At 41.5% G+C, this 24,053-nt stretch overlaps 1 protein-coding gene, 1 long non-coding RNA gene and 1 other non-coding gene across 4 annotated transcripts in view; 2 read left to right on the plus strand and 1 right to left on the minus strand.

Annotated features, from left to right (window-relative positions):
- Positions 1-23,485, minus strand: LOC120246052. The gene is made up of 3 exons (XR_005531955.1): positions 23,376-23,485; positions 11,049-11,119; positions 1-1,250 (listed from the first exon to the last, which is right to left on the minus strand). It is a non-coding gene; the product is annotated as an uncharacterized LOC120246052 (long non-coding RNA).
- Positions 8,529-8,601, plus strand: TRNAK-CUU. The gene has a single exon. It is a non-coding gene; the product is annotated as a tRNA-Lys (tRNA).
- Positions 23,311-24,053, plus strand: part of SNX12 (sorting nexin 12) — a 10,527-nt gene continuing 9,784 nt past the window's right edge. The window contains exon 1 of one of the 2 annotated variants that reach the window (XM_039253355.1): positions 23,311-23,566. In XM_039253355.1, the coding sequence (XP_039109286.1) occupies positions 23,402-23,566 (165 nt within the window). In that variant the 5' untranslated portion in view covers positions 23,311-23,401. The remainder of the gene's footprint in view (positions 23,567-24,053) is intronic. The other variant, XM_039253354.1, reaches the window with a different exon arrangement.

Genomic DNA, 24,053 nt, shown 5'->3' on the forward strand with positions numbered 1-24,053 from the left:
TTAATGTTACATGAAAAGAGCAGGATGTGATACTTTATATGCTACATGCTCATAATTTTGTGTAAAATACATTGAGGAAAAAATAGGAAGAAATACCAAAAAGTGTTGCCAGTGGGTATTTTACTTCTTGTTACTTTCTTATATATTTCCACTTTACTATGTGTATAGTTTTTAAAGTGGGAAAAAAAATGAAAGAAAGAAAAAGAAAGAGGGGGAAATGCTTTATGGCTTGCCTCTTTCTATAAGGGATTTGGGCACTTTACCCCCAAAAAAGTACAAATATTATAAGATTGTACAAATAGAACATCAGAGGCATGGAAAGGTAGGAGGAGCTAATGTGTCATGACCAATCATTAAGTCCACCTTTTTGGGAAGCCAGGGGAAAGGGGGGACATGACAATTCTTGTTATCAGAAAGGAAGACACATAGCAATTCCCCAAGAGAGACAGAGATTCCCCTGTCACTAAATTCTTTTCTTCTCCCAATTGAAAAGACAGGCTGACAGCAAGCAAAAGTTCTTGAACAAACAAAACATTTGCAATCCCATTGCCCTTGTACAATTTTCATCTTTGCCTATCAGCTTTCGGTCCTCATCCACAGACACAAATAATTTTACATGGCTGCAATTAGAGTCTATCTACCATTTTGTGTTGGTTTTTTTTTTCAATGAACATATCGTAAACATGCTTTCATATTTAGTCTTCCAGAATTACAATTTTCAACAGCTACATAATGGTTCATTGCTGGCACTAAATTCCATAAGAAATTTCTCATATGGGATTAACATAAAGGACAATGTCCTCAATAACAGTTTCATAACACACAGAGAAGAGATTTTCATACTACTTGCTGGTAACTACCCTGGCTAAAAGCCAAGGGTGTAACATTAAAGCATTTCTGCAGGGGCTGAGCTAATACGGTTCAGGCATGTAACCTTCTGGTGCTTTAACTTGATCTGAGGGCACAATTTAAAATGCCACCTAAAGGAGTGGATGGATAGAATGTCCCTTACAATATATTCCATAAATATCTCTTCCCACAGCCAGGCTTTTGACAGAACCTCAGAGGCTGACTACACTTCTCTGGTGAAGGCCAGAAGTGTTGGTATGCTCTGTTGTCGACTGAGGCAGGATCCATATGTTTTGGAAGCCTGATGAACAGGTGGTTGGGTGACAGGGTTTACATTCTGGCTTGAAAGTTGAGAAGCCTGGCCAGCGTTGTTGTCTTCCATGGAAGTTTACCTCACTTCTCTGTGGAGGTAGGGTGCAGGTGAAAACCGTATTTTTTCTAGGAAGCAGCTTTTGGATCTGAGTTCCACAGAACAGAAGAGGGATTTTTGATTTGAGCAATTTTCAAAGCCCATAACCAGTCAAGTGGCCTGGGTATAAGAAGGGAAGTCTCATAAATATTCTAATGGAACCTCTGGTTTTACGAACTGTAGGGTCCCAGTGTGCCTGCCAGTATGAATTAGCTGCAGAGTGGGGTTTTATTTTGACCAATTGAATTTTGGAGACTGCCACCAAGGACAATTAACTGGTTTTTTTGTTTGTTTGTTTGTTTTACAAAAATGATGTTGAACTGTTATTTCTGGCACTAATTATGTACCAGAGCCAATTGCCTCTTAAGAGCTATGCCTGATATGTGATAATACTACGTCTGCAGCAGAAAGGTGGATTCATTTTTTATTAAAAATTTTTATTATATGAACATTACAACCACAAGACAAAAACTCTTTAAAAATAGAGAAATAGAAGAAAACAATTACACATAATCCCACCATCTCAACATGATCGGCATTAGAGTTTTGTGTATTTCCCTCATTTTTTCACGACCACATTTTCTCATGTTTATATTCATATTTTGTATATGCGTTTATGTCCTGTTTTAATAATTATAATTACACAAGTAATACCTGAATATGTTTTCTTTAAAAATTTAGAACATTACAGGGGCACCTGGCTTGCAACTGTTGATCTCGGGGCTATAAGTTCAAGCCCTACATTGGGTGTAGAGATTACTTAAAAATAAAATCTTTCTAAAAATGTAGAACATTGTAGAAACAGTTAAATGTCCTTTTGGTCCCTTATCCCATTTACCTTTATCCCTCCATGAAGTTACCAGTGTCATGAGTTTGATATGTATTCTTCCAGATCTTAAAAAATACTCCTATGGAGGAAAAACGTAGTATTGTTTTGTGTACAAGAAATGATTGCATTCGGCAACTGGCTTTTTTCACACAAAAAGTTTTTAAGATTTATCCTTATTGATATATGTAGTTCATGCCCCATAACTGTTATCTAATATTTCATTTAATGACTATGCTACGTTTATTTAGCCATTCCCTAAAGGAGAATGTGTGTGTGTGTGTGTGTGTGTGTGGTGTGTGTGTGTGTGTGTGTGAAGAGGACTAACAAGTCTGCTTAACTGCCTCAACTTTCCTAGTCACTCTGAGTATATCAATGCAAAGAGACAGTCTGAAGAAAAAATAAGCCGCTTTACTGGCAGACACAGAGATGCTTGGTCCCCATGCATCACCATTCTGTGAGGCTATATTCACAATGCTATCCAGTAGAACTCTGTGATGTTGGAAATATTCTATAGCTGCCCTGTCCGATACAGTAGCCACTAGCCACATGTGCCCAGTGAACATTTGAAATGTGGCCAGGAAACTGAGAAGCTGAGTTTTAATTTTATTTAACTTTAATTTAAACTTGGTCACATGTGGCTAGTGGATACAGTATTGGATGGTACAAGACTCTTGCACAGGATAATGGAAGCCACAGTTCTTTATACTACAAATTACATGATCAGGAGCTCTAGGACAGTTGTGTCTACCCTCTAACAGTCAATGGATGATGCTAAGCTCTTGTATTGGGCCTTTTACATGTCCTTTTTTAAGGTTAAGTCTCCTTGTTCCTAGTTCCCAGATGGGTTAAAAGACGGATTATCAGACGGAAAAAACAAAGTTGCCAGAAAGCCTGCCTTTCTGAGAATGACTACACTCAAACCAAACCATGTAGAAAATCATTTCTAATCCTAGCACCTTCAATTGACAGTTAATAAACTAAAATACCCCATCGGTCATCCCACTAGCCCAGGAAAATCTTCAAAAATGTCAGAAGTAGTATACAAAATCAGCAGAATAATACAGACATCTTACAAAACCAGTCTAAGGCTACGAGTCAGTGGTGTTCAGTTAGTTGAGTTGTGTGTCACAGATGGAGTTTAGAGCCAGATGGAACTGATGTACTTTCTTGTTTTCCACAAATTCCACTGGGACTCCCTGAATCCCCATCCAGATCTCCTTTATCAACCAGAAGGTTCCTGACTGTCCCATGTAACTTGCTAAATCTATAGCTCACACAGATAGGCACGTGGTTGTGCAATTTGCTCCCAGAGTAGGCTCCAGAATGTCCAGATCTAATGTCTAGCTGATCTCCCCTGGCAGCATCAGGCAGATATGACAGCACGTGTTGGCTGAAGAAATACACAGCCTGCCTCTAGAAGGAAGAGTGAGGCACAAAGCACCAATACACAAGCTTTTAATACAGACAATAAGAAAATAACATGAAAAATATGCTAGCTATGCCTGTCATAAAAATCCATGACTAAGTCCTCTTTTTCATTCGGATGCCAATATATGAGAGTATACCTGTCTTCTTGTCTTGCCCTCCCCCTCCCGTTTCCTGTTCTTTTATGTTTACTTTCTCTGATCTCTTTGCTTAGTCTCTTTTTTCCTGCCTCTGGCAGTTTCCTCTGTTGAGCCCCTTTCTTCTTTTCCTGAGGCCAGTCTTCTAGCATCCTTCCAGAAGGTCATATACCCAGTTAATCCATAAGTGGTATGAGGCCGTTAAGATAGAAGTTAAAGAGAAAAAAGGCTTAACCACAGTCCTGTTTTCCTTGAGACTGTGGTCTGGTGTACCAGGGGACTTCTTCCTCCCCTGAGACTTTCTCCCCCCACCTACCAGAGGAGTGATATGTATTTATTACAGAAAAATTGTAAAATACGGACAAAAATATTTAATCTGCCCATAGTTCCATCACCCAATGAAAACTACAGTAACTTTCACTATATTTCTTTCCAGTGTTATTTTCTCCTTCTACATAAATATTTTTAAGTAAACTCCACCACCAATGCGGGCTTCAACTCACGACCCTAAGATCAAGAGTTGTATGCTCTACTGACTGAGCCAGCCAGGCACCCCTGTTCTATGTAGAGTTTTAAAAAATATTGTTATAATCACACTATATGTATAATTTTGTATTTCAGGTTTTCCCACACCCCCCCCCACCTAACATATAAGGATGTTTTCAGATGATTACACCGTTGATAAATATAATTTTAGTATTGGCATAATAGTCTATCAGTTGGATGTACCATAGTTTCCTCATTTCCATATTGCTAACCATTTTCTTGAAGTAGTGTTAAAATGAGGATTTTCACAAGCATTAATTGCCAAGGATCTCTGTTCAGTACATATAGATTGCCCCCAAACAGTAACTGCCCATGTAATTCATAGGGTAATGATAGTTCAATCAAAGCTGCAGTTTTTCAGAGAAAAGTATATTTCTCCATACAGTTTAAAAGAGTATAGTAATAGTGAATCTTATAGTAGTGTCAGGACCTTTCTCTCCATGATGACAGCCTGGTGTGGTAGAAAAAAAATACTTTGGAATCAGATCTTATTTTTCCTTTATTCAATAAATATTAACTGAGGGCCCATTGCATGCCTGGGACTATAAATACACCAATAAGAAAAACAAAATGCTTGCCCTCGTGCATCATATAGTGTAGTGGAGTTCACAGGCAAGTAAACAAGCAATTACATACAGCAGGATAAATCCTAAGAACTGGGGAAATATGAGGGACTATAGGTGTATAAAAGAGGGGCATCTGGGGTGCCTGGTAGCTCAGTTGGTTAAGTGCCCCACTCTTGATTTTGACTCAGGTCATGATCTCACGGTTGGTGAGATCAAGTCCTGCATCGGGCTCTGTGCTGACAGCGCAGAGCCTGCTTGGATTCTCTCTCCCTCTCTTTATCTCAAAATAAATAAATGAACCTTTGAAAAAATAAAAGAAAGGCATCTAATTTGGCCTTGGGGGATCAGGATGGATTCTATGAGGCAAGCTGAAGATAGGGATGGGAGTGGGGCAGAGACTGTGTGTTCCAGACAGGGCAAACAGCAAGACTAAATAAAGACTTTTAAGCCTAAGAGAGACTCTCTTTTACTTGAAACTGTCTTTATTTTGCTTTTGTTCTTGAATAATATTTTTACTAAACATAGAATTCTGGTTGACAGTGATTCCCCCCTCTCTGCCCCCAGCAATTTACAGAGATTTTTCTACTGTCTCTAGCATCCATAGTTTCTGAAAAGCCCATTGCTATTTGGATCACTATATGTAATGCATTTTTTTTTCTCTCATTGCTTTCAAGATTTTCTCTTGATCTTTGGTTATCAAGAATTTGACTATGTTACACATAGGTGCAGTTTTCTCCATATTTATCCTGTTTGGGCTTCGCTGAGCTTGAATCTGTAAATGTTGTTTTTTGCCAAATTTGGGAAGCATTCAATCATTATTTCTTCCAATAATGTTTCTGACCCCATTTTCTTTTCCCCCTTCTTCAGGGACTCCAGTAACACATATGTTAGACCTCTTGTGCTGTCCCACAGGTCTGCAAGACTCTGTGCACTTTTTTCAATCCTTTTGTCTTTTTTTTTAATGTTATATTTATTTCTGAGAGAGAGAGAGAGCAGGGGAGGATCAGAGAGAGAGGGAGATACAGAATCTGAAACAAGCTCCAGGCTCTGAGCTAGCTGTCAGCACAGAGCCCGATGCGGGGCCCGAACCCACAAACCATGAGATCATGACCTGAGCCGAAGTTGGACGCTCAACTGACTGAGCCACCCAGGCGCCCCTCAATCCTTTAGTCTTTAGGTTACTCTCTATTACCATATCTTAAAGTACATTGATTCCTTCTTCTGTTACTTAACCCTGATTTTAAGTCCATCTAGTTAATTTTTTATTTCAGATATCATGTTTTTCAATTCTAGAATTTCCTTTTAGTTCTTTTTTATATTTTCTATTTTTCTGCTGAAGTTTCCTACCTTTTTCATTCATTACTAGGGTGTTTTTCCATCCTCTTCAAGCATTGTCATATCAGGGTTAGCTTCCATCAATTGTTTTTTCGTTTGAGAATGGGTCACATTTCCCTGATTCTTTATATATTGAATAATTTTAGACGGCTTCCAAAACTTTGTGAATGCTCTGTTGTAGAGACTCGATTTTGTTATATTCCTCTGAAGAGTGTGGATGTATTTGTTTCAGCGGGCAATTAGCTTGGTTAAATTCGAACTGAAAACTCTGCCTTCCCTGTCATAGGTCCAGCTCAAATCTCAGTTCTGTTTGTCTTAGATGGAAGCTGCTTTGAGTCCGCCCTATCAATGCATACATGGTTCAGGTTAAGTCTTGGGAAGATTTCATACAGATAATTTAAGGCTCCTTTTCTCAGAATCTCTTTCTGAAATATCCCCTCACTTTCTAGAAATTGTGGTTGCCCCAGGCCCTGTCCTCTTGTTCTTCAGGTTAGAAAGATGAGGGTTTCCTGATGTAGTTCTAGTGGTGTGGACGATGACTGCTGTCTGCCCTCAGGCTAAAGCCATAAAAATGGGAAACTTGTTCTATGCTGTTCCCTTCTTCCAAGCTCTTCAATATCTGCCTGCTTTTGTTGACTGTTTGGAAGTTTCAGGTGTGTGTGTGTGTGTGTGTGTGTGTGTGTGTGTGTGTGTGTGTTACTCAGAGTTTATAGTTGCTACCTATTGAGAGTTTACTCAATCAAACTGAGAATGGAATCTGAGAGATTCTCAGATGAGCTTACTTCCTATTTTGGGGGGAAATCATAGCCCTCAATTTCTCTCTTTTTCACCTTAACATTTCTCCAAATTATCACTCATATTCTCTTCTTCAGAGGAAAAAGGGGTAACTTGTTTACTTTTTCTCATCACCTCCTGTTTTGGACAGGAACTACAATTCATCCGTCTATTCATTCAGCTATTCAACAAATATGCATTAAACCAGGCATTGTGCCAGGCATTAGGGGTTAACAAGAGTAAGTAAAAGTAGAGCCCACTTCACTAAGAGTGCTCTCTTTAAGGTTGTCAAAGGTGTGTCTTCTTAATCACCAGATCAAATAAATTTATCTCAGTCTTATACCTCTGTAACTTCATTGCTCCATTCTCCATTGACTCTGGTGACCAGCCTCTCCTTACGACTCTCTCTTTTGTCTTCCAGATCTTCCACCTCATTGATTTCTCCTCTCATTTTCCAGGTAGAGGAATTTTCAGAGACTTTGTCCTTGGTGCCGTTTCTTTTCTTGTCCTTGGCAGTCTTACTCAATCTTAGTGTTTCAACTACAACGTACATGCATGCCAAGACTCCTAAATCTCTATCTTCAGCCCTGACCTCTCTCCTGATATTGAGACTTGAATTTCAGCTGTTTGTCTCTACCTGGTTGCCTAACAATCACATTAAACTGCACGTAGTCAAAAATCCAACTCATTATCTAGCCCCTGAACCTACTCTTCCTCCTATGTTTCCTATTTTGGTTAATTCCTGATACTGGAAGCGTATAATTAAATAAGAGCTGGATCAGGGCTGTTGCAAAAGGGACTCTTGTGCTGGGTGGGAAGTTTGACGATAGGGAAAGCTCTAATGTCCCTTCCAGTTTTACAATTCTATTATGTTCCCAGCACAGTGCTATACATTTCCTTCGAGGAGCTCACAATCAAACTGGAGGAGATAACAACTGAGTGATTGCTAGTCCTGACTTCAAATGCAGCAGGAATTCAGAGAAAGGAGATAGTAGTAGGCATTGAGTTAGTAAGAGAACACTAATCTGAGCTCTTCAAAGGTAGAAGCTGTATTCTTTTATTTCATTTCTATCCTCACAGCACCATTCTCTACACACTGTAGAAACTCTATGAAGACTTTTTGAATGACTTGGTAATCATTATTAATGTTCCTGAGTACATGTTAAGTGCATAATTCTTTATTAAATGATGCATGGGTTAACCAAGATTTGATACAGACCCTGACATTTTTCAATCAACCAACCAACAAATATTTACTAAATGTCTATTATTTGCAAGACATTGTGCTAGGCATTATGGGGGACACAAGATGCAAGAGAAATAGAAGTTTTAGTCTCTTCCCTTGGAGAGTTTACAGTATGGTTGGTAAGATGAGACATAAAGGCACACATGGTTAATTAAGAATGCACGTCTGGGGCGCCTGGATGGCTCAGTCGGTTAAGCTTCTGACTCTTGATTTTGGCTCTGGTCAAGATCTCATGGGTTCCTTAGATCAAGCCCTGCATCTGGATGGAGCCTGCTTGGGATTCTCTCTCTTCCTCTCTCTCTGCCCCTCCTGTGCTCACGCACGCATTTTCCCCCTCTATCTCTCTCTAAGTAAATAAATTAAAAAAAAAAAAAAGAAAAAGAAAAAAAGAAAGAATGCGAGTCAGATGGGCGCCTGGCTGGCTCAGCTGGTGGAGCATGAGACTCTTAATCTCAGGGTTGTGAGTTCAAGCCCCACATTGGGCATGGAGCCTACTTAAAAAAAAAAAAAAAAAAGAAAGAATGCGAGTCAGAGCCAAATGAACATTACAGACAAGAAGTCTGTAAAAATTTTTAAATTTACTGTAGACTGGATAGATATGGAGGCTTTATGGAGGAGGTGGGATCAGCACTTGGCTTTGAAGGATAGGCAGAAATTAAATAGGCTTGAGGTTCCCATAGTTATTAAGAAAATAGAATTCAACACAAAAACGTTCAGGCAAAAGACCAAACAGATGAAAAACAACATCTAAGCAAGAGTAGGCAACTTATACCAGAATGTTACTAAGTAGTTGTTAGTAACATTTTACCCCTTCCCACCATATACACTTTTATTCTTTCTCTCCTTTTCCCTTTTCTTTTTTGTTTTAAAAAATTTTTTAACATTTATTTATTATTGAGAAACAGAGACAGAGCATGAACAGGGAACGGGCAGAGAGAGGGGAGACACAGAATCCGAAGCAGGCTCCAGGCTCTGAGCTGTCAGCACAGAGCCTGACGCGGGGCTCGAACCCACAAACTGTGAGATCATGACCTGAGCTGAAGTCGGACACTTAACCGACTGAGCCACCCTGGCACCCCTCCTTTTCCCTTTTCTATTTTTTTTTCATATTATTCCCTTTATGGTGACATACAGCGGCTAATCTTCCTTGAGAGGCATTTTAAAAACCTGGGCTCCAAAACCAGACTGCCTGGATTCAAACCCTGACTTTAGCACTTATTAGCTGTGTGATTTTGGACAAGTTGCTTAATCTATTCATGCATCACCAATAAAATGCAGATATAAAAACAGCCCATATGTCATATGCTTGTTTTGAGGATTAACAGAGTTTATATATATATATTAAAAGAGTGCTTGGCATATAGTAAGTATTCAATGTCAGCCACCCAGTGAGAGTGAGTCACCCAGGTGTCCCAATGTTAGTTTTTATTAAGGAAAGAAAGCTGACTAACTGAAACATTGTTATCTTTCTAGGTCTTAGTGTTGCTGTATAATTCATTATATAATTAGCAAACATCTATACAGAAGCCAGAGGACAGACTCATGTCAGCTAGAGAGTTAGGTCTTTGGCAACACACCCTTGTCAAACCTGCATAGATGCTCACACACTTAGGCCAAACCACTTTTTCCCAAATTGCTCTCAACCCTGGGCCATCCAGAGATTTTAGTAAAATAAATACAATCATCTCCAACTTAATTAGACAAGTTGGGAATTTAATGGACACTTCATCAACACAGAGTGGGAACTGACAACTTTCAGAAGGGATTTTAAGTAGACTTATCCCTAGGGAGGTGCCAGCCGAAATTAGGGTTAAATAAACTTCAGGAAGGGGAGAAGTCAATAATAGAAGTAGGCAGCTAGATAGGTGTGTGTGGAAAGAAAGCAGGGCTCTACAGAAAGGCAGCTAAACTCTGGATCCACATTCCCTGGAATAGAAATTGTATGTTATGAGTGCTGCTCTCTGGTTTTCCTCACTGACCTATATTTTTTACACTCAGACCTTCTCCCTACTCCCTGCTGGCAGTTCCAGATCTGTGCTCCCAAGAACACAAACACCCCAAATTACAGGCGCTTTTGATTTGCCGTTTCCCCAGGACAGCCTGAATAAAGACTAGAAAGAACTTCTTGTCAGTATGATTGCATAACACTGAGTTGGAGATTGTGCAATCTCCTTTTGGAAAAAATTAAGAGCGGGAAGATGGATAGGTTTTTTTTTTTTAAATGTATATTTATTTACATTGAGGGGGGAGGGGGGAGAGAGAGAGGAGAGAGAGAATCCCAAGCAGGCTCTGAGCTACCAGCACAGAGCCCGATGCAGGGATCAATCCCACGAACCATGAGATCATGGCCTGAGTCGAAACCAAGAGTTGGATGCTTAACCAACCGAGCCATCCAAGCACACTGATATGTGTTTGATAAAGGTGCAATATTCCTTATGGGCAGGAGGATGAGATTCCTTCAAATTTAAGGGTCCGACATCTCTATCGTTTGTGTTTTTTACCCCCACGCTGGACTCCTTCTAGCAAAGAACGAGTGTGGTCAAGGAAACCCAATGTGACCATTGAGTTTTGATGTCACCTGTTTGCCAAGAGATTTGACAGGGCTATTTTTTCTTGGTGTGATAATTGAGGTACACAGGATAACTGTGCCTTGTTCAACATCACTTGGTAACTGTGAAGCTCTGTGCCTCTCATGAAAAACAAAAAATTGTGTGTGTGAGAGAGGGCCCTGGCGAGCCAGCTGGTAACAGCTGTTATCTGTTGTTACTGCAAAGGATTTAATTAGCCCAGTACCCTCTACTCTCCTCTCCCTCCCCATCAAATCTTTCTCTTAAAAAAAAAAAAAAAGACCATGTATTTACACCTCATTATGAATTTAACTTGCACAATTCTCCTAGAGCTATTTTATTTTAAGCCTTGTCCCTTTACTTACCTGTATATTCAACTTCCCACTTCCAATGAAATCCCTCCCCTGGCTTTTAAACTTGGTCAGGTCTCTTCTCCCTTTAAACAAACAAACAAACAAGCAAACAGACAGACAAACAAACCCTTTTTTGACAATGCATTGCCCTCTACCTACTACATTTCTTTCTTAGGCAAGTTTATCAAAAGAACAGTCTCTACTAAATGTTTCCACTTCTCCAGCTCTGATTGCATTCTCAGTCCACTGCAATCTGGATTCTACCTCCCATGCTCCACTGAAACTGTTCTCATTTAAGCAATTGTGAAATTTAGTGGATAGCTCCCAGGCCTTACATTATTTGACGGTTGCACTGTATTAAACACTGTTACTACCCACTTGTTCCTCTTGGAAAGTTTCTTATCCCTCCTGCTCAGATCACTATTGTCTCCTGGTTCTCTTTCTGCCTCTTGGATGAAGTATTCCTTCCTCCTCTCCTTCACAAGCTTCTCTTCTCGTGCCTATCCGTTAATATTTTTCCCAAATGGAATTTGTTTCTGATTAAAAAAGAAATATATGTTTATTAGGTAAAAATAAGACCCTTTAGAAAACTATAAATAAAGGGGCGCTTGAGTGGCTTAGTCGGTTAAGCACCGGACTTTGGCTTAGGTCATGAACTCATGACACACAAGCCACTCGTCGGGCTCTGTGCTGACAGAGTGGAGCCTGGAGCTTGCTTTGGATTCTGTGTCTCTGTCTCTCTCTGCCCCTTCCCTGCTTGCAGTCTGTCTCTGTCTCCCTCTCAAAAATAAGTAAATGTTGACCCTGTTAAGATGATTGAAGGGTAGGAGGCAAGATGGCGGAGAAGTAGGGAGCTCCGCGCGTTTTGCTCACCCCCATCTCTCAAACAGAGAAGGCCTGAAGTCGTAGGACACTGAGCCACAGGAGTTTGGGAAGAGAAAGAGACAGAGTACACTGGGAAGGCAACCTCATAAGTGGGTGAGCGCCAACTGGGGAAGATAAAAGCGGGCCGGGATTGGAGACACGGAGGGAAGGGAGGGAGCCCCCCTTGCCGGGAGCCGCGATGAGTGGAGGGGAAAAGAAAGAGCAGCTGAAACTGCTCATAGAACTGTCCCTGGAGAAGAGAAAAACCTCGACCCGGATGGAAACTGTTCTTAGTTCTAGTTGGAGTGCTGACTTTGAACTGGGTACCCCCAGTCCCAGGCGGCACCAGGAGAAACTGCGCCACCTCTCCCCCCCCCCCGCCCCCACCTCCACCCCTGGTGGCAGGGAAGCCTCGACCTGCGGCACTGTTTTGCTGTTTTGGGCGGTATCAATAAAGCGCGCGGGCTGGGACCTACAAACAAGGTGAGGCTTGGGACACAGTACACCGCCCACCTTGGCTGCACCTGTGACACAGGGAGATCAAACCCAAAAGAGTGAGTTGCAACACCTGGTTAGAGAAGGGACTGGGGCGCCACCATTTTTCTCCCCACAACCACAAAGTGGGGCCTCAGGGAGCAGCTGGTGGGACGCAGTGGAGACTAAGACCTGCCAAGAGAGCTGCTTTCCCTGCCTCCCCCCACCCCCACCCCAGAGCCCGGGGCAAGACCAACATGGATGCACTGCTGTGTTTGATTCTAGATCAATTCTTTCTATTCAGATATATTCTCCCTTGTCTCATTCTTACCACTCCCCTCTGCTGGACTGGGCACTCTGGTCACTGGTTTGCTTAAACAGTCACATTTAATCCATTATCTAGATGTATATTCTACACCTCCACCACTACCTTTCTATCTCTGTCTCTCTGGAGTAATCAGACTATATAGTTTCTCTGAGTAACATTATCTTCATTTCTTTCTCCTCGCCTCTAACCATATTCTCCTCTTTCTCTCTCTCAATTAAGCCTCTTAGTCTTTCCACCTGGTCATTTCTCTTCCAATTTCCCTTCCTACCCACCATGTCATTTCTCTTTGCATATGCTCTTCCATCAGCACTGCATACACCCGGCTCTTTATTTGTAGCTGGGAATTCTGGTATTATGTTTGTATTTATTTATTTTCAATTTTTTTTTAAATTTCTGAGAGAGAGAGAGAAAGAGAGAGAGAGAGCGAGAGCGCGCAGGGAAGGGTCAGAGAGAGAGGGAGACATAGAATCCGAAATGGGCTCCAGGCTCTGAGCTAGCTGTCAGCACAGAGCCCGATGCGGGTCTCGAACCCACGAACCACGAGATCATGACCTGAGCTGAAGCCGGACACTTAACCTCTGAGCCATCCAGGCGCCCCTGGTTTTATGCTTTTAGACTGTCCTTTGTCTTTTGGGTTTTTTCTTTTGTTTTTCCTTCTTTTTCATTTTTATTTTTATTATTTGTTTTTCCTCCTTCCTCTTTTTTTTTTCCTTCCTTCTTTTTTTCCTTTCTTTTTCTTTTTCCCTTTCGGTTTGAGTGTTTGTTGGATTTGTCAGTGTGTTTGTGTGTCTTTGTTCCCTGTGTGTTTGTCGGTCTGTTTTCTTTTCCAGGGCTACCTCAAGAAACAAGCCAAAGTACACATGGTGGAGAGTCCCAAATGCCACTACGAGTAGGGAAATAAAGTAACCAAAGTCTCAACAAGAGAGACCAAGAGACACCATTCAAAAAACACTTCCTGAATGGACAGGCCTTGGAAAGTCAAAGAGCCTTCTTTAATACAGCAGTACTCGTAGGTGGAGAGTGCATAACAAGCTTTTAAAACTAACAAGAGACAGAAAGCTAGCCAAAATGACGAAATGGAAAAAAATCTCCTCTAAAGAAATTCCAGGAAGAAATGACAGCTAAAGAACTGCTCAAAACAGATATAAGCAATATAACTGAACAAGAATTGAGAACAATAGTCATAAAATTAATCACTGGGCTTGAAAAAGGCATGGAAGACATCAGAGAAACTAATGCTACAAAGACCATGGAGCTTAAAAATAGTTGTGATGAATTAAAAAATGCAGATTTTTAAATTTAAAAAATTAATTTAATTTTTAATTTAAAAAATTAAATTTAAAAAATTAAAAAATGTGATGCATAATAAAATGGAGGTGTCCAATGCACGGACTGAAGAGGCAGAGAAGAGAATAGGTGAATTAGAAGAAACAATTCTAGAAAAAGAGGAAGCCAAGAAAAAGAGAGGCAAACTGATCCAAACAGGAAAGGAGAGTTCGAGAGCTGAGTGATACAATAAAATGGAACAATATCCATATCATAGGAATTCTAGAAGAGGAAGAAAGAGGGAAAGGCGCAGAAGGAGTCCTTGAACAAATTATAGCTGAGAACTTCCCCAATCTGAGGAAGGAAACAGACATTGAAATCCAAGAGGCACAGGGAACTCCTCTCAGATATAACTTGAATCAATCTTCTGCACGACATTTCATAGTGAAACTGGCAAAATACAAGGACAAAGAGAATTCTGAAAGCAGCGAGGGATAAAAGGGACCTAACATACAAAGGGAAACCTATCAGAGCGGTGACAGACCTGTCAGGCCAGAAAAGAATGGCAGGAGATCTTCAATGTGATGAACAGAAAAAATATGCAGCCAAGAATCCTCTATCCAGCAAGCCTGTCATTCAGAATAGAAGGAGAGATAAAAGTCTTTCTAAATAAACAAAAATTGAAATAATTCGTCACTACTAAAGCAGCCCTACAAGAAATCCTGAGGGGGACTCTATGAGGGAAATGTTGCAAGGAACACAAGGTACCAGAAACACCACCACAATCATGAATCCCACAAAGAACACAGTGACTCTAAACCCATATTTTTCAATAATAACACTGAATGTAAATGGACTAAATGCTCCAATCAAAAGACATAGGGTAGCAGAATGGATACAAAACCAAAATCTATCTATTTGCTGTCTATAAGAAACTCATTTTAGACCTGAGGACACCTTCAAATTGAAAGTAAGGGGATAGAAAGGGATACAGAAATGCTGAGGCATAGGAGCACGTGTACCCCAATGTTCATAGCAGCACTCTCCACAATAGCCAAAACATGGAAACAGCCTAAGTGTCCATCAACAGATGAATGGATCAAGAAGATGTGGTTTATCTATACCATGGAATACTACATGGCAATGAGAAACAATGAAATCTGGCCATGTGTAGCAACATGGATGGACCTTGAGGGTGTTATGCTGAGCGAAATAAGTCAGGCAGAGAAGGACAAATATCCTATGTTTGCACGTATAGGAGGATTAGGAGGAACTTGACGGAGGAACAAGGGGGAGAAGAAGGGCGGAAATGGTGGGGGAAAGGGAGAGAGGCAAACCATGAGAGACTCTTGAATGCTGACAAAAACTGAGGACTGATGGATGTGGGGGGGAGGGGGGGATGGGCATGGAGGAGGACACTTGTGGGGATGAGCACTGAGTGTTATGTGGAAACTAATTTGACAATAAACTATTTGTAAAAAAAAAAAAAGAAAGGGGATAGAGAAATATCTATCATGCTACTGGAAGTCAAAAGAAAGCTGGATTAGCTATACTTATATCAGACAAGCTGGACTTAAAATAAAGGCAGTAACAAGGGATGAAGAAGGGCATTATATAATAATTACAGGGTCTATCCATCAGGAAGAGCTAACAATTATAAATGTCTACTCACTGAATACGGAGACACCCAAATACATGAAACAATCACAAACAGAAACAATCTGATAGATAAGAATGTGCTAATAGCAGGGGACTTTAATACTCCACTACCAGCAATGGACAGATCAACTAGACAGAAAATCACTAAAGAAACAATGGACTTGAATGACACATTGGACCAGATGGACTTAACAGATATATTTAGAACTCTACATCCTGAGGCCATGGAATTCATTTTCTTCTCAAGTGCGCATGGCACATTCTCCAAGATAGATCACATACCGGGACATAAAGCAACCCTCAAAAAATATAAAGAATTGCAATCATACCATGTACATTTTCAGATCACAATGCTATGAAACTTGAAATTAACCACAGGAAGAAGTCTGGAAAACCTCCAAAAACATGGAGGTTAAAGAACACCCTACTAAAGAACGAATGGGCCAATCAGGCAGTTAGAGAAGAAATTTAAAAAAATATATGGAAACAAATGAAAATGAAAATACAACAATTCAAACTTTATGGGATGCGGCAAAGGCAGTCCTAAGAGGAAAGTACATTGCACTCCAGGCCTATTTTAAGAAATTAGAACAAGTGTAAGTACCAAATCTAGCCCCGCACCTAAAGGAACTAGAAGGAGAGCAACAAGAGCACCCCACACCCAGTAGGAGAAGAGAAATAATAAAAATCAGGGCAGAAATAAACAATATAGAATAAAAAAAACCACAGTTGAACAGATCAAGGAAAGCAAGAGTTGGTTTTTTGAACAAATAAACAAAATTGACAAACCTCTAGCCAGGCTTCGCAAAAAGAAATGAGAGCACCCAAATAGACAAAATCATGAATGAAACTGGACTTATTACAGCCAATCACTTGGAAAAACAAGGAATTATCAGGGAATACTATGAAAAAGTATATGCCAACAAACTGGACAACTTAGAAGAAATGAACAAATTCCTAAACACACACTCACTACCAAAATTCACACGGGAAGAGATAGACATTCTGAACAGACCCATAACTAGTGAAGAAATCGAATCAGTTATCAAAAATCTCCCAACAAATAAGTGTCCTGGACCTGATGGTTTCCCTGGGGAATTCTACCAGACATTTAAAACAGAATTAATACCAATTCTTCTCAAGCTATTCCAAAAAATAGAAATTGAAGGAAAACTTCTGGACTCATTCTACGAAGCCAGCATCACTTTGATTCCCAAGCCAGACAGAGACCCAGCAAAAAAGGAGAACTACAGGCCAATATTGATGAATACAGATGCAAAAATCCTCAACAAGATACTTGCAAAACGAATCCAACAGCACATAAAAAGAATTATCCACCATGATCAAGTGGGATTCATTCCTAGGCTACAGGGCTGGCTCAATTTTCGCAAATCAATCATTGTGATATATCACATTAAGAAAAGAAAAGATAAACACCATATGATCCTGTTGATAGATGCAGAAAAAGCATTTGACAAAATACAGCATCCCTTCTTAATAAAGACCCTCGAGAAAGTTGGGATAGAAGGAACTGACATAAACATCATAAAAGCCATCTATGAGAAGCCCTCAGCTAACATCATCCTCAACGGGGAAAAACTGAGAGCTTTCCCCCTGAGATCAGGAACACGACAGGGATGTCCACTCTCACCGCTGTAGTTTAACATAGTGCTGGAAGTCCTAGCATCAGCCATCAGACAACAAAAGGAAATCAGAGACATCACAATTGGCAAAGAAGAAGTCAAAATTTCACTTTTCGCAGACGACATGATACTCTACACAGAAAACCAGACAGACTCCACGAGAAGCCTACTAGAACTGATCCAAGAATTCAGCAAAGTTGCCGGGTAAAAAATCAGCATACAGAAATCGGTTGCATTTTGATACACCAACAATGAAGCAACAGAAAGAGAAATCAAGAAACTGATCCCGTTCACAATTGCACAAAAAAACATTAAATACCTAGGAATAAACCTAACCAAAGATATAAGACATCTGTATGATGAAAACTATAGAAAACTGATCAAGGAAATTGAAGAAGACAGAAAGAAATGGAAAAACATTCCATGCTCATGGATCAGAAGAATAAATATTGTTAAAATGTCAATACTACCCAAAGCAATCTACACATTCAATGCAATCCAATCAAAATTGCACCAGCATTCTTCTCAAAGCTAGAAAAAAATATCCTAAAATTTGTATGGAACCACAAAAGACCCCGAATAGCCAAAGTAATATTGAAGAAGAAAACCAAAACGGGAGATATCACCATCCCAGACTTTAGCCTCTATTACAAAGCTGTCGTCATCAAGACAGTATGGTATTGGCACAAAAACAGACACATAGACCAATGGAATACAATAGAGAACTCAGAATTGGACCCACAAATGTACGGCCAACTAATCTTTGACAAAGCGGGAAAGAGTACCCAATGGAAAAAAGACAGCCTCTTTAACAGATGGTGCTGGGAGAACTGGACAGCAACATGCAGAAGAATGAAACTAGATCATTTTCTCACACCATACACAAAAATAAACTCAAAATGGGGGCGCTTGGATGGCTCACTCGGTTAAGCGTCCAACTTCGGCTCAGGTCACGATCTCGTGGTTTGTGGGTTGGAGCCCTGCATCGGGTTCTGTGCTGGCAGCTCAGAGCCTGGAGCCTGTTTCAGATGCTGTGTCTCCCTCTCTCTCTGCCCCTCCCCTGCTCATGCTCTGTCTCTCTCTGTCTCAAAAATAAATTAAAACTATAAAAAATAATTTAAAAACCCTCAAAATGGATAAAGGACCTGAATGTGAGACAGGAAACCATCAAATCCCTAGAGGAGAAAGCAGGAAACAACCTCCTCGACCTCAACCGCAGCAATTTCTTACTTGACACATCCCGAAAGGCAAGGGAATCAAGAGCAAAAATGAACTATTGGGACCTCATCAAGATAAAAAGCTTCTGCACGGCAAGGAAACAATCCATAAAACTAATTGGTAACTGATGGAATGAGAAAAGATATTTGCAAATGACATATCAGATAAAGGGCTAGTATCCAAAATCTATAAGGAAGTCACCAAACTCCATACCCAAAAAACAAATAATCCAGTGAAGAAATGGGCAGATGTGAGCAGACACTTCTCCAAAGAGGACATCCAGATGGCCAGCAGACACATGAAACGATGCTCAGCGTCCCGCATCATCAGGGAAATACAAATCATTCTTTTTTTTTTAATGTTTTATTTATTTCTAGGAGATAGAGAGAGAGAGAGAGAGACAGCGTGAGCAGGGGAGGGTCAGCAAGAGAGGGAGTCACAGACTGAAACAGGCTCCAGGCTCTGAGCTGGCATTGAGCACAGAGCCCGACGCGGGGCTCGAACCCACGAACCATGAGATCATGACCTAAGCGAAAGTCGGACGCTTAACCGACTAAGCCACCCAGGCGCCCCTGGGGAAATACAAATCAAAACCACACTGAGATACCACCTCACGCCAGTCAGATTGGCTAAAATGAGCAAATCAGAGGACTCTAGATGCTGGCGAGGATGTGGAGAAACGGACACCCTTCTACCCTGTTGGTGGGAATGTAAACTGGTGCAGCCCCTCTGGAAACAGTGTGGAGGTTCCTCAAAAAATTAACAATAGAACTCCCCTATGACCCTATGCTAGGAATTTACCCAAGGGATACAGGAGTGCTGATGCATAGGGGCACATATACCCCAATGTTCATAGTAGCACTCAACAATAGCCAAAACATGGAAAGAGCCTAAGTGTCCATCAACAGACAAATGGATCAAGAAGATGTGGTGTATCTATACCATGGAATACTACATGGCAATGAGAAAGAATGAAATCTGGCCATGTGTCGCAACATGGACCTTGAGGGTGTTATGCTGAGCGAAATAAGTCAGGCAGAGAAGAACATATACCATATGTTTGCACGTATAGGTGGATTAGGAGGAATTTAACAGAGGACAATGGGGGAGAAGAAGGGGAAAAATAGTTGGGGAGAGGGAGGGATGCAAACCATGAGAGACTCTTGAATGCTGAGAACAAACTGAGGGCAGATGGGGTTGGGGGAGAGGGGAAGGGGGGTGATGGGCACAGAGGAGGGCACTTGTTGGGCTGAGCACTGGGTGTTATATGGAAACCAACTTGACAATATACTGTTATAAAAAAAAGAAAGAAAAAAATTAAATGTTAAAAAATTTAAAAAGAAATTATAAATAAAAACATATATTCCAATGGAAACTGCACCACACAGAAGTAATCACTATTAAGGTTTTGATTTATATCCTTCCAGTTGTTAAAAATTAGTATATATATCTCCAATCCACTAATACAAATGGCATCACATTGTGATATGATCTACCAGGTTTTTTCTTCTTTGTTTTTTCGTGGGCATCATTCCATCTCAGTGATTATAGAACATTGTTTTAAGTGGATACAAAAGAGGGGAGCCTGACTGGGTCAGTCCGAAGAGCATGCAACTCTTGATCTTAGGGCCATGAGTTCGAGCCCCACGCTGGGTGTAGAGATTACTTAAATAAATAAAGAAAAAACTTAAAGAAGAGAAATTATAAGTGGACATAAGAAACACTGAATTTGGCCATTTACACAAAAGACTGTGTTTTTTCATGGAAGTGACTGAGATATGAAGTCTGTAAATTATCGGACCCACTACTATTTGAGACTTGCCATATAAACAAATTTTCAAGTTAGAAAAAAATGGCTACAAAAACATTTCATTGCATAAAATGAATAATTATGTACTCTTAAAGACAAGCTCCGTGCGCTGATATCTTTATGTGACTGATTATTTTCTCAGGATAAATTATTGGAAGTGAAATTTCTGAGTCAACAATTTCAGTAAATAACATTAAAACTTCAAAAAAATTTTAAGTTTACTTATTCATTTTGAGAGAGAGACAGCAAAAGCAGGGGAGGGGCAGAAAGAAGGAGAGACCGTATCCCAAGCAGGCTGCATGCCATAAGTGCAGAACCTGATGTGCGTCTCGAAATCACGAATTGCGAGATCATGACCCAGCTGAGATCAGGAGTCGGACACTTACCTGACTGCGCTACCCGGGCATCCCCCCAATTTTTTTTTTTTAATACAGGGATGCCTGGGTAGCTCAGTCAGTTAAGCGTCTGACTCTAGGTTTCGGCTTGGGTCATGATCTCATGACTTCACGGGTTTGAGCCCCACATCAGGCTTTGTGCTGGCAGCTTGTAGCCTGCTTGAGATTCTGTCTCTCCCTCTCTCTCTCTGCCCATACCCCACTCATGCTGTCTCTCTCTCAAAATAAAACTTTAAAAAAGTTTTTTAATACAAAAGTACTTAAAACATAAATGCAATGAAAATGAAAAACCAAGTCTCCCTGCCATCCCTGATTCCTATTCTCCGGAGACAAACCAGTATTACAAGTTTATTGAGGTCAAAGTTTTTTTTAATAAATAGTGCCAATTTGCCTCCCAGAAAAAATTGCAAGGATTTATACTCTCATCAACATTGCCTGCTTTCACCAATTTTTAAACTTCCCGTCCTTGCCTCTTCACATTTTTCTTTCTGCACTGTATGCTAATATCTCGCAAATCTCTATCTCTAACCCTGATCACACCCTTGAGTTTAGGCCAGTATTTCTAGCTGGACATCTCCACCTGGATGTTCAGTAGACATCCCAGATTTCCTAGTCTGAACTTATGTTCTTCCCTCCCAAACTTACTCTTCTTTCTCTAATTCCAATTTTGATTGGTGGTGCCAACATCCATCTCGTTACCTAAATCGGAGTTATTTTCAATTTATTCCCTCTCCCTGTGAATAGTAATAATAGCTAATAGTTACTGAATACTTACTATTCACACATATTTTGTTTCATTTAATTCTCCTGAAAGCCCCGGAGGTGGCTTTTAGTCTTATAATTTCCATTCACAGGTGAGGAAAACTGGATAACTTCCTCAAGGCTATACAGCTAGGAATCAGGGATTTAAACCCAGGCAGTTTAAAGTCCATAGCTCACACACTTAACCCCTATACTATACTACCACCATATTTCATCAGGTACACGTTTTACCTATTTCCCCAATCTCAGTCCTATCTCTTTCCCTCTCTCCGTTCCCACCATCACCACCTGGTTCCAAGTCTAATTGTCAATACTCTCATCATCGGTCTCATTGAATTCAAATACATCTTCCATGTTGCCTAAAAAATAATCCTTCTTAAACCACAAATATAATCGTGTCTTTTTTTCCTGTTGAAAATCCTTCAGTGGCTCCCTATCACTTACTTTGTAAAGCGAGCGATCCTTTGCTTCATAAAGGATCACCCTCATTGCCTGTCCCCAGCCAGCCTACCTCTCTAAGCACTTCCTTTATGGGATCTGAATTGGTGACAATTGCCTAAAAATATGCTGTTTCTTATCCGGATGACTTTGCATATGCTATTCCCTCTGCAAGAAATTGCCTTTCCCCACTTCCATTCCTATTTGTCTTTATGTCTTTTCATGTCTGTCAAACTCAGATGTTTCTTCCTCCAGGAGGCCTTCCCTAATTCCTCCATTTATTCACGTCCCATGTGCTGCTTTGAACATTCACTTATTTTGTATTCGTCATTACTTTTATTTTCTTGTCTCCCTTTCTAGAATGTTAACTCTTTGAGGGCAGGGGCTCTCTTATTCAACTCTAGGTCTTTAATGTTTAGCATGGTGCCTGACACATAAGTAGTTACTTAGTAGATGCCGGTTAAATTGAATTAAATAACTTAACTGTGAAAGGATTTCAGGCATCAGTGGTATGGGAAAGGGCAGAAGAGGCAGGTGCAGGGAGGAGAAAGGATGACCTAAAATCACCACTCTTAATGTGGGGCACCACCCCTTCATGTGCACCATCTATAAATTAGTCGTATGAATATCAATGTCTAAAAATATCAACATGTCTATAGACATTTTCTCATCTAGACACGTATTCATTCTCCATTATGGGCTGCAAGCAACCTCGGAGCAGTGCCAAGTATGGAGTTGTGCAGAGTAGAGACAGAACGTATGAAATAAGTGCCTTCAATTTGCTGAGAAACATACTATCTGAGTACACCTGGGCTTAGCTTTCTGTGGTAACACGTGGAGGACGAAGCTATGCCCCGATTTTCCTGGACAGTGAGAATGAGCAATCATGTTTACCCCATCCCCGCTGCTGCCCTGGCACCATTCTGCCGAGTGCTCCACTGCAGCTAGAATGAATCGAAACCGTCAGTGGCACAAGTGGCAGGGCTGCGTTTTAAGTTCTTAGTGTTATTGTTGGAACCCCACCCTCTGGAGAACACCCTTCTATTTTCGCGCAAAACCCTGACTTATTCAGGTCACAGGGCTTTGGCCTATCACTGCAAGGTCCCAGTTTGCGATGCAGTGCGCGCTGCCCGATAGATACTGGGTAGAAGACAATTTCTTGGGTTGAGGAGCAGCGATTGGCGGATCCCGCCTGTAATGCTTCCCAGGATATCGGGCGCTGCGTATCCGAGATGCCGGTTCCGGGGCGGCCACAAACACCGCCCGGAAGCCTGAATGAGGCCTCCAAAGCACGGGGCTCACAGCCCTCAGCACGGCCAGTATTCAGGGTGCCGGGCCCGGGGCCAAGGCAACGTGCGCGTGCGTGCGTGCGTGCGTGGGCGCGCGTGCGCGGCGCCGCTGTCTGTGGGTTGGCTGGTTATTTTGCAAGCGGGAGGGGCTGTGCGCGTTCCTGCCTCCCGCCTCTGTCCCCCACCCCCTTACCCGGTCCCGGTCTCTCCTTCGGAAACATGTCGGACACGGCAGTGGCTGACACTCGGCGCCTTAACTCGAAGCCGCAGGACCTGACCGACGCTTACGGGCCGCCAAGTAACTTCCTGGAGATCGACATCTTTAATCCACAGACGGTGGGCGTGGGCCGCGCGCGCTTCACCACCTATGAGGTTCGCATGCGGGTGAGTCACAGGGTGAGGGAGACAGCTGAGGGAGGACCGGGCGGCTGGGCGGGGTGGGCGGGTGGGGCTGCCAGAAGGCGCTGAAAGGGGTCATTTGGAGGTTGGGGGTTTCATGGGTCTGGAGAGAGGTCTCCAGACTCGGTTATGGCCCTAGGATACAGAAAAGTCCAGAGGGGGACATCGGACTTGGGTGAGGGAAAATAAGTACCTATGAGCAAGAAGTGAAGCCTGGCTGGATAGGGTGGGGAGGATGGAGAAGATTAGAGTGAGGAATTCAAGGGAATACGAACCCCGAGTGTAGCGACAGAAGAAGGGAAGGAAGAGTGGCAGAGGGCTGGGGGATGGAAAGCCAAGGTGATATATCGCTGGGTCCCATAAGTAAACTAGGTTGTGGGAAGTCAGTCCGAAGAGGGAGGGCAGGAAACCCCGATCTCTTCCTCAAGAAGTCTCCCTGGGATGATAAGAGTTAAGCAAAGCCTGCTTTAAA

This window comes from Hyaena hyaena, unplaced genomic scaffold (genome assembly GCF_003009895.1).
Source record: "Hyaena hyaena isolate Hyena2069 unplaced genomic scaffold, ASM300989v1 scaffold_451, whole genome shotgun sequence".
Lineage (NCBI taxonomy): Eukaryota > Metazoa > Chordata > Mammalia > Carnivora > Hyaenidae > Hyaena > Hyaena hyaena.